The 11,071-nt window shown below is 40.3% G+C and overlaps 1 protein-coding gene across 1 annotated transcript in view; it reads left to right on the top strand.

The window, feature by feature from the left end:
• The window catches only part of RNPC3 (RNA binding region (RNP1, RRM) containing 3), a 48,350-nt gene that overhangs the window by 18,193 nt on the left and 19,086 nt on the right, over positions 1 to 11,071 (top strand). Inside the window, exons 3-6 of the mRNA XM_025213829.1 lie at positions 3,422 to 3,469; positions 6,212 to 6,330; positions 7,775 to 7,858; positions 10,415 to 10,526. Coding sequence (XP_025069614.1) covers positions 3,422 to 3,469; positions 6,212 to 6,330; positions 7,775 to 7,858; positions 10,415 to 10,526 — 363 coding nt within the window. The remainder of the gene's footprint in view (positions 1 to 3,421; positions 3,470 to 6,211; positions 6,331 to 7,774; positions 7,859 to 10,414; positions 10,527 to 11,071) is intronic.

Below are 11,071 nucleotides of genomic sequence, written 5' to 3' on the forward strand. Positions count from 1 at the left end.
CGGGTCTCTTCGTTGTGGGGACTGCCTAGGTTGGTTCCGCCCTGGCCGTGGGGTGGGGGGACCTTCAGCAGAGCTCCCTCTCCACCAGCGCAGCCCCTGAGTCAGACGGCGGAAGGAGTTTACATTCCCCTCAAATGCAAACCCCAGGCTCTGGGGCGATTGCTCGGGTCTCTGATTCCAACCAGCTGGGAGGGGTCATTTGAAGGGGAAACTAACTGTTCACTAAATGTTCCCGCCCCCTCCCCTCACACAGACAAAGGGATTTACTTTTTAATATAGAGGACTGTATTAAAATGGGAGTGTTCAACCCCCAGCCAGCAGGACAGATGTGACCTGTGGTGTCCTACCTCCCGTGATTCCCTTGGGTCTGGAAATTTGGCTTTGGGAGAGTGGTGGCACTGCTCCCCTGCTGTGAAATCTCCAGATCCATGGGAAGCCCCAAGCCCTCCCTCTGTTTTGGGCCCAGCACCAGGTAGGGGCAGTACCAGGCCCCATGATCCAATGTCAGCATGAAAGCATTAGGAAGTGGTGCAGAGTCCCCGGGACTCAATCGCAGCTGATGGGAGTGGTGCCTGGCCCCCAGGACTTAATCCTTGCAGCAGGGGCTGGCACCAGGTCCCCAAGACTCAATCCCAGCTCTCAGATGGTAGGGGCGGGGGGTGTTGCTGGGCACCAGGGCATGATCTGGCACTGCTCTTATGCCATTAATCTGGCCCATGGGGCCAAAAGGTTGAGAGCACTGCAGTATTAAAACATTGCACTAAGCTAAAGAGGAAAAATTCCATAATTCTGCTGAAAACAGTCTTACCTTTCTACATGAAGTTTTGCTTTGGTGAAACATTGATCTGTTCCTAAATGACTAGAGATTTTGAGGGAAATAAAGAGTTTTGGGTGATAGTTTCTATACTATTGGACTAACTAGCATGATTGGCATAAAGTTAGATGGGTCGGACCTGACAAACAATATCTTGCATGCAAAAGCCTGTCTCACTTTATTTCAACCCATGCAGTTGGTCCAATAAAAGATATCACCTAAAAAAAATCCTTGCTTGCATAATTCTTTGATTGTTACAGCCACATCATCGCTCCAACACTACCTTTTGAGATTTAGTCATTTATTTGCACTTTCTGCACTTTTTTTTACACAAGAAAAGAAAAGAGAAAATCTTTGAAAGTATTATTTGTTGGTATGTTAGGAATACAGCTCTGATCCTTTTGTGAGGAACTACACAAATGCACGTTGAATGGTAACTTTTTCAAATTGCAATGGTTTGAAATCATTGTTAGTCTAGACCATGTTTACACATCTGGCCTACATTGAGCTCCATATAGAGATAACCCACCTGTACTCTTAGCTCCAAGATGTTGCTAAGCTGCCCAAAACATACAGGAGGCTGTCCACAAAAAGCTTATGTTAGGATCGTAGTTTACTTCTGAATTATTAGTCTGTTTAAATAATAACACCAGCCCTGGTGGTGGTATGTTGATGATCACGTCTTTTAATTTTTTTTTTTTTGCATTGTTGCATAATAGGTTTAAATTTAAACACAGTAAAAGTAGAAGCAGTTGTTTTCAGATTGGAACTGAAAACTGTTAAGCCCTGGTGAACCAAGAATATATATTCTAAAAATACTTGAAACTAGAAGTCTTGTAGTTTTGAAGTTTTTTGTAACAAGCATAGCAGAGCCTTTAAATCTACCAAATGTGTTGGAAGCATGGACTGCTGCTAAGTGGCATGTCCTGTAGCAATTAAATCTGTTTTTAAAAAGACTTAGAATTTGGAACTATTGTACTTAATATGTACTCAGCCTCTGAGTAGAAAGGGGATCCATCAAGCAGCATGTTGATTTAAAGCAAGGCAGCTAAAATTAACAATTTAATTTAATTTCCAAAGTGAAACGCCTTGAATTAAATTATTAGTTTTAATATTTTTTTTCAATTTGTGCTTTAGTAGTTTTTTAAAGGAAGTTCTGTTTTCATTTAATTTGAAATAACTATTGTAAGTTGTAACATGTAAACTTGCAACTAAATAGAGCTTTTACGCATCTTCCTGCTGCTGCAGAAGATACGGTATAGTTCTATACATTTATTTAAGATTAATATAGATTGGTGTATTCTGATGAATGGTACATTATAGTGTTAGAAAATGGTGAATGATATATACTTGCTAGATAAATGTTTTGCTCATAATATGCGTCAAGCAGCCGATTAAAATAGGTGTGAGAGGTCAGGTGTGCTCACTGGATAATACATGATAGTGTTACCTGGGATCAGAGGCTAGGGATCTTCTTCCTGTGATATATTTGCATAGTGCCTGGGTCCTCTCAGAATTTAGCTTTTAATACAGTAGATGACATGCATCAATCAGGTTTAAGAAGATTTACCTCAAAGTTCCAGGTGTAGGGGTCATATATTTAAATGGTTTGACAGAATAAGTTTAAGACTTAATGTATGTCATAGTCAATTTAGATTTTAATTTAAAAAAATCTTATTGTTAATATCAAAATTAAAAAATGGATATTTTTCTGCCGTCAAGGAAATATGTCCTGTTACAACATGGTTTGGTTTAATGTTGAAATGAGAATTGTCTTTTGTTGTCTTCCAAAAGACTTAATGCTTTTTGATTAAGACCGGATACGGTTTAAAGTTGAGCATGTGTATTAGTGTTTATAGGATTATGGCATAAACTGCTGCAAACTAACAAAACTGGAGTCTAATCTTTGAAATCTTAAAGGTTGTTTTGGAACAGAAATGAATCTAAAGTTTTACAAAGAGGTTGTGGTTTCAGCAACCTGCTCCCAGCCTTTTTTCCCCCTCTCTCCTCCTCACTGGGTTAGGCATACCATGCCAGAGATTTAGTCTTTGCTTGGGAAGGAGGCATTAACTGTGTATGATGATAAATAAGCATCTCAAATTGTGAAATGAAGTATCTGTGAATTGTTTTGACACTGTGTCATGTGACACTGTTGAAAAGTATTTTGATTGCTAGGAGAACCCCTGGCGTTAAACAAGTTTAATATACCATCATCTTAAAACGATATATTTATTGTACAAATCAGAGCCAAATAAATGTCCCAGCATCTATTTAACTACAGATAGATCAGCATTTACATAGGTTGGTCAATATTCCTTTCCTCCCCTCCAAACCCTACTTCGTTCAGGGTTTCTCTGTTGATCTGGGCCCAGGAAGCTGTTGTCCTTTTTTTTGAGCCCATGCTCCCTTGTCTTCCATCTATTCCTCTAAATTTATATTATTCAACTGATTGGTCAAAAACTTGGAACCTGCAAGTATGGTAATATATTTTTTCAATTTAATTTCTATGTAATTTTTAATCGCAATTCCTTAATAAATATTTATTCAATGGGGTATAACTCTTTAGGACAGTGTAATAGAAAAGTAATGCCTATATTTATTTTCCAGAAACATACAGCCTTTGTTACTTTTCCCAATGAAAATGCAGCTGCAAAGGTTTGTATTTGCCATGTCATCAAATGTTTTAACAAAGCGCTTTTCAAAAATTATACCTGTACCGTAATAATTCATGAATCCTCCAGTAATGGGAGTCAAGGAAAAAGATGCAAAATAAATACCAAAATAGAAAAAAATACTCAGTGTGTGCGTGTATGTGTATGTGTGTATTTGCTTATAACACTATTGTATGAAAAGTTTGGATAGGGCAAACAAATTTGCATCTCCCATCACAGTCATTTGCCATGACAGACCTTCAGAAATATTGGTACATGTGGATAGTCAACACTGCCTTGAAAAATAAACAAACAGTTAAGGTAAAGTACCATGTTACTATACACCAGGTATAGTATGGACAAGGGAGCCCTGTTAGTAGTACCTATATTTTAAATACCATTTTCATAAATTGGGATTTAAATCCTCGTCTCCAGAATACATGTCTAATGTTCTAGTCATCAGGCTATGCTATAGACTAAAGTGTTCAAGGAAGTGTCATAAAATGTATCAGTTGACTTTAGGTGGCTCTATTTCTTTATTACAAAACTACAAATATAATAATGTTAGCTGTGTGCTGCAGATCAAGACTCAGTGCTCAATAAGTACGCAAGACTGTCAGTGCTGTGATATTAGAAGCCCCAGAACTGACCAGCTCCCTTCATTTTCAAGGCTTCTGATACAAGTTTTAGGGCTGCTGTTAGAAGCCTTGAAAATAACAGGAGTCAGTCATTTTCAGAACTGCTGTAAGAAGGGTTGAAAATTATGGGAAATAGCCATGAAGCTAACTAGCTCTGTTCATTTTCAAGTTTTTAGTAACAGCCTTTGCATAGTTGCTTCCCATTCTCATTATTATAGTGCACCGATACATCAGTTCATATCATATCGGCACCAATAAAAGGAAAATTTACATTGTCAGCAGTTGGCTGCTTTTTTTTTTTTTTTTGGACTGATTTTGCCAGTAATGTTGCCAATCAATGCCATGGGCATACATGCAGATGCAGTAAGCATGCAGCCAGGAATGCAGCCCGGCAATGTCTGGCCAGTAAGTCCGCGGAGAGGGAATTGGAGTGGGGGGGGCACAGATTGAGGCCCTGCAATGAGGGAGGGAGTGGCGCTGGGGCTAGGGCTGGGTTAGGCTCTGCCCAGGTGGGATGACGCACGGGACAGCTGTGAGTGGCTTGACCGGGGTGGGAGGGCTGCTCCTGTTGCTGCAGGCTGGGGCTGGGGGCAGTGTTGGGCTTATCCTGGCAGGGGTTGGGCTGGGGCTGCACTCAGGGCAGGTGGTGGTGCTGGGAGGGGGGGCTGTAGCCCACCCCATAGCCCCCCTGCCTAGTGCCACTGCTGCCCAGCCCAAGCACAGCCCTTGCCCAACCCCTGCCAGGAAGAGCCCAACCCGAGCCTGCAGCGGCAGCCCGCCTTCACCCTGTGTGCAGATCCAAGGGGTACGTGGCCCTGATGCCTCCCCTGGGGTACCTCCCCCGGCACCCCCAGATGAGCCGCTCGGGACTCTGTCCCCCACCCCGGCTAGGCAGCACCTGCCCCTGTCCCAGTTCCACTCCCTTTCTCACAGTTGGACCTTGATCTGCCCCACCATGCCTCTTCCCTCTCCCTGCGTCTTCCCCCCCACAGACTTATTGGCCAGACGCTGGTCTCCAAGCTCTCAGGCTTCACTTCTGGCCCTGTGCATGCTGTGGCTGTGGGCGTGCACATGGCGTTTATTGGCAATATTATTGGGCACATCAACCAAAAAAAGCCAATTGCTGATAATGTCAATTTTCCTTTTATCAGCGCCTATATGATATGGACCAATGTATCAGTGTACCCCTATCCTGTACTAATTGATATGCAGTGAACTGGAGTTCTGTTCATTACAAAATAAGCAGTGGACTGAAAAGATGCTATGCACTTCATCAGTTAACTGCAAAAGCTTTTTTTACATTAATCAATATTTGTTATAATTTAAGTTATTGTACATGACACAGTTAAATTATATGCATCTGGTATGTATTAAAGTGGACTGTGCTGCATATTGTATCAGCTGCTACTTTATTCCATTGCTTTGTTGACATATTCAGAGAAGAAGAACTGGTGAAACTTCATTTGCTTTTGCAGAATTAGTGAAACTGCTTTTGAAGAAGTTTTACTTGTTTAACCCTGTTGTATAATGCTTGAGGTGTTTTCTTATTTTAATTTGTGTTATTTAAAATTAATAAGGTACCAATGGATCTTTAATTTTACTGAGAGCACCACAAACTAGCTGGTTAAGAATTTGGTTTAATACCATTTTGATATCTTTTCTGAAGGAAAACCAACTACATTGCATCAGTTTTTCAAATGCAGTGTCTATTTTTAAAAGACTTATATTAGGTCTCTTTGGTATGGCAAGCTAAAAATAAACCACATAATCACTGAAGTCTTAACTTTTCACAGCCTAAGCATTTCAGAAAATAAATAACAAAGTGATCGTTGCCCTTTATTCCCCAAATTAGGTTGCATCCATATTGTCAAATATCACACTAAGATTCAGTTTGTAGCTTCATAAAGGAGAGGGTTATTATTAGCCAAAAGTCAGATTATGTGATAGTCTAGCTCTTCAGTCACTATTTCTGTCAGAAAGAGGGAAAGATACTGGATCTCAGAATATATTATGGAAGTTTTAATCTGTATATTTAATATATTTTAATATTTATTTTCTGATTAGCCTAAATTAATCTTTTTGTTTCCTTATTCTATAATCTTTTGAAGGCTTTGTCTAGATTGCATCAGTTGAAAATTTTAGGTCACACCTTAGTTGTTGAATTTGCAAAGGAACAAGATAGTGTTCATGTACTTAGCCATCCTGCACCCTCAGAGAAGAGCAAAAGGTATGTGAGTAATTTCTGTCAAAATTCAGTATTATAACTGAATTACATATACATCAGTACAGGAAATTATAAATGGCTTTCATAATATTTTGTTTTAACAATTCACAATACATCACAAAAGAAATCATGTCCATTTAAAAATAGTAATAGATTTGGTTATAGTTTTAACCATAAAGGCATGTATAGAACTATGAACTGAGGATCCAGTTCCTGTCTGAATTTTTCTCTTTAGGTTTAATTTCACCACACTGCCTGGGTCGACTACAGTCCTTCAAGAAGCTATACATGAACTGATCACCATACCATGGACTGGGCCTTAAACATCTCTTTAATTTCTCACAGCCCAAGGGCCACAATTTTCTTTGTAGTTAGGCAGTGCACACATTATGAGGGGGGGTCCTTGAGCTCTCCTCCACTGCATACCTACTTAAAGGAAAGATGGAATCTGACTCTTTAGGGAGCTGTACATTGACACAGTTACTGTTCATAGAGCTTAGCACAGAGTCATTTCAAATACCGTCAAATTACCTTTAACAATTTGTATGGAATACTAAAATGGTTAATTACCATATTCACTTAATTCTCAGACCAGAGTTTTTCCCCACTCAACAGGGGGGGAAAATACCTTGCCTTAGAATCGAGTATGGAACTATTGCAGCTGGGAGCTGTAGAGTGGCAGCATTCCCAGCTGATTCAGGTGAAGGGGGAGCCCCAGAGTTGCTCCTGACCTCCTGCCCTATGTTGCAGTGAGTAGCTGTACAGGGAACCTGACTTGGTCAGGGACAGTGGCATGCAAATTATTCCTTAAAGCGCCTGCGTCTTGCCATTGGAGGAGATGGGATGGGGGGTAGGGAGCTGGCACTGGAGGGAGGAACTTGTGTGTCACTGCCACTGTTCCTGCCCAAGTCAGGCTCCCCACACAGCTTATTCCTGAAGCACGTGACAGGAGCCACTCTGAGGTGTCCCATGTACTCGGATCACCTGGGACCAGCGAGGTTGTTGGGGGCATGGGCAGATGCTAGGGGTTACAGCATGGAGAGGGGCAGGTTGGTGGAGGGCAGTGAGTACGGGGACATTATCTTAGCTTTGAAGTTGTCTTGAATTTGGGTAAATATGCTACTCAAATTTAAACTTCACAAGTAGATTGTATTTTGCAAATTTTGCTTCTTTCTAGCACTGTTGATTTTAAATGCTATAGTTATTTTACCAAGGAAGAGCATGACTTGAATATGTCTTCCATTTAATACTTCGTTTGCAAAAATAATAAATACATGGCATGTGTACGTTTGCTAGTTTTTCCAAGAGCTCAGGGCAGATTCCATAGGTCTAAGTCAGAGTGGAATATATTTTAGAATGTAGCATGTGAAATATTTCATATGCAAGGCATTGTGTATTGTATATTTTATTGCATTCTGCCCACTTTTAATACTGCCTTATTTTTCAGTTTAGAAGAACCAGTAAAAGAAGAAAAAGAAAGGAAAGAGCCAAGCTTTCCTATAATAGAGAATGGAATTGCTCCGAGCCATGGGTTAGTACTTGCTCTTGTTCTACTGAGCAGTTTTATTCTTTCGAAACTGAAGTAACTGAATAAGGCTCCTGTTCTGCATATACCTATGGATAGTCTTAACTAAATGTCCGAGTTAAGTTTAGTGTTTACAGATTGCCTTAATATGAATATATAAAATGTTCTTTTTAGTACCCCTACTCTCTGAAAATCTATTCGTAGCGTATGACAAATTAGGCTGTAATTTGTAAAAGCTCATGCCTCTCTAAACAAATCGGTCTATAAAATGCCACCCTGCCCTGATGCATGCACAGTTTATTTCCATATCATTTGAATGAAAGTTCAAATTTGCTCATAGCCTTGTTAAATAGTTTAGGCATAAGAATTGCCATACTGAATCATAGCAAAAATCTATGTAACCCAGTATTCTGTCTTAGAAAGGATACTGGCCAGTCTCAAGATACTTAAGAGGAAGATATAAAAATGCCTATGGTTGGCAGATGGATGAGTAGTCTGTGCCCTGCTTTCAATCTAATCTTATGGAAATTGATTTAAACCCTGCATGAGGTTTAACATTCCTCCAACAACCTTTTAGTTTCATTAATCATAACTGAATAATAAAACTAAATCTTGAACATCAGAATTTCTGTGGTATTCTTTTCCTAGTTAGAAGATGGAGTAGGGTGGCACTTTAGGGTGCCTGTACACGTGCTCAGGGGTGGGGGGTGTTTTAAGTAGAGTGGTTCAAACACAGCTGCTCTAATTAAAAAGCCACAGTGTCATGTATATTAAGCCCCTGTGCATTTTAAAATGGCCATGGGATGCTTTAACTAAAACTCATTTGATGATATTTAGTGCTTCCCCCTCCCCACCCCCAGGCGCGCCCCGTGGCCATTTTTAAACCCTTAAGGGTTTATACACATGATGCTGTGGTAATGCTAGAGCATTCTAATTAGAATGCGGAGCAGACTCAGACAAGTCTAATTAGAATGCATCGGAGCACATGTATAGGCACTCTTAAAGACTAATACTTTAAAAATGGCATATAATTCCTCAGGCAACAGTCTACTTCCTTAGATGCTATAAGGCAGTGAACAGGCATTATAAATTGTATTTAAATTAATTATTTTCTTTCTAAGATAGAGGGAGAGCATACTGCTTAGAGAGGGCAAGGTGGGTTCAAGAGAGTAAAAGAGAAAAATAAAGCATTTAACTCATTCAGGGACATCTGAATGATAAAAGCTAGCGTAAATAATGTGATACTGTGGTGTTGCAGCCATTGTGAAGTTGGGTATTGGTGTGTTAAGATATGAGTATGTTCAATGGAGTATTCAAGAGTCAGTTTAATGGAGGAGTGGAAGTTTTTAAAGTTCTGGTGGGCTTTCTCTAGTTTCATTCCTGTGTATCTACATGATGAAGCTGTCATTGATGTGCCTTAGGTCCCTGGAAGATGTTAAAATAATGGCGGGATTGGATTCTGAGGAAATTTTGTCCCCTCCCCAAAATCCTGAGTCCTGGCATGCCAGGTGCATATGGCAAGACCTGCAGTGTTTTAAATGGATCATAAAATTCCTCAGATCCAAATCACACAACTTCCAGGACCAAACTGGAACATGGGGTTGACCCCAGCCTAATCCCATGGATCAGGCAAGAGGCAGCACTGTCTCAGACCCCAGGGTTAACCCTAACCCAATCCCTGTGATCTCTGTCATAGAAATGTTTCCTTAGTCTATGGCTGCAAAAAAAGCCTTGAGGTTTCCATACAGCTGTTACTTACTGAGCTATGTAGTGGAGCAGAAGGAAGATCCATGTGATGGTATAGACACCTTGGTGTGGAGATGAGGGTATGGTTGGGTAAGTTGGTGGTGTTGCCACAGGTTTCATGGTTGTTGCTAGACTATGTAACTTTTGGAAAGTTTTGCTTCCTTCATCTTTTTTAAGGAGTCTCAACAGAGATTCTTCATTCTTATCCCATTTACCCGGACTAGCTTTTACACTTACACCCTTCAGAGGGTTAACTGTTTTATTTATCCCCTTTAATCCCTTCAACTCAAATTCACTTCTCAGTGCCCCTTCCTTTTTTCTTCCTTTCTCTATCCTTTGTATTTACTGCATTTTTCAAAATACCTTTTAGTGCCCCTTCTCTATTAGCCAAATCTGTTTCTAGCATTTGAAGACATCGACTGCTGGTTATGGTACCTTGTGCCTTTCTGAACAAATTAGTTTAGAAAGGCGTAAGTTCAGAAAGAGCAGGGGGGCTGGACCCGATGATCTCACGAGGTCCCTTCCAGCGCTAAACTTCTGTGAATCTGTAGTCTTTAAGATGTAACCCTACCCTGCCTTCTGCCTGACTTGAGACACTGTTAACTACTCTATTTTCTTAGCTGAAATGCCTTGATTTTATGGAGTACTACATTCCATTTGCCATAACCTAGCTATAATAGGGATGGATTTTAAGACTGGTAGGTCAGAAGTTCTTTAATTTTACTGATAAAGTTGATTAAATGTCAAATTTTCTGTATGATAATATAATTACTGGTTTATTGATGCTAAATGTTAGTATGTTTATTTTTGCCCCAGGCTCACGTTTCCTATAAATTCTTGCCTCAAATACCTTTATCCACCACCTTCAAGTGCAATCCTAGCAAATATAGCACATGCTTTGGCAAGCGTGCCAAAATTTTATGTACAGGTGAGTGAAGAAGTGGGAAACCACCACTATTTTCTTTAGTGTGATTAATGTATATGAGGGATGCATAACTTCAGCACGGGTGAGGGTTGGGTATGGCACCAGCATATGGCTTGCATGCTGCAGGGTTAGACCCTTGTGAGATTCTCCACCCCCCACCATGTATACTGCCTCCTTCCCTCCCCCCCCTCCCTTTTTTCCTCCACTAGTGTTCCTTTAGATTTTAACTGGGTTGAGAGTGAGCTGATGACCACTGAGACTGTTCTGGTTACACCTGGAAAACTTTATTAAGATACACAAAGATGTATTTGCATGAATAAAGACACTGCCTATGTAGCCTTGAATTCAAGGGGAAAACAAGTCCACTGGCCAGGCTTCTTTCTCTGTTCCCTTGGGGACTTTGGGTAGGTAGGTCCTTCTTTTCTCTTGAGTTTTGGAGAAGTCTGAAGTTTCTTTGTGTAACCAGAGTACATATCTAATACAGTTTTTCCATATTTGGTTATACTTTGGGGCTAAGCCAGTCTTCTTCAATTTTACACCTAGCAGAG

This window comes from Alligator sinensis, unplaced genomic scaffold, assembly GCF_000455745.1.
Source record: "Alligator sinensis unplaced genomic scaffold, ASM45574v1 scaffold329_1, whole genome shotgun sequence".
Taxonomy (NCBI): domain Eukaryota; kingdom Metazoa; phylum Chordata; order Crocodylia; family Alligatoridae; genus Alligator; species Alligator sinensis.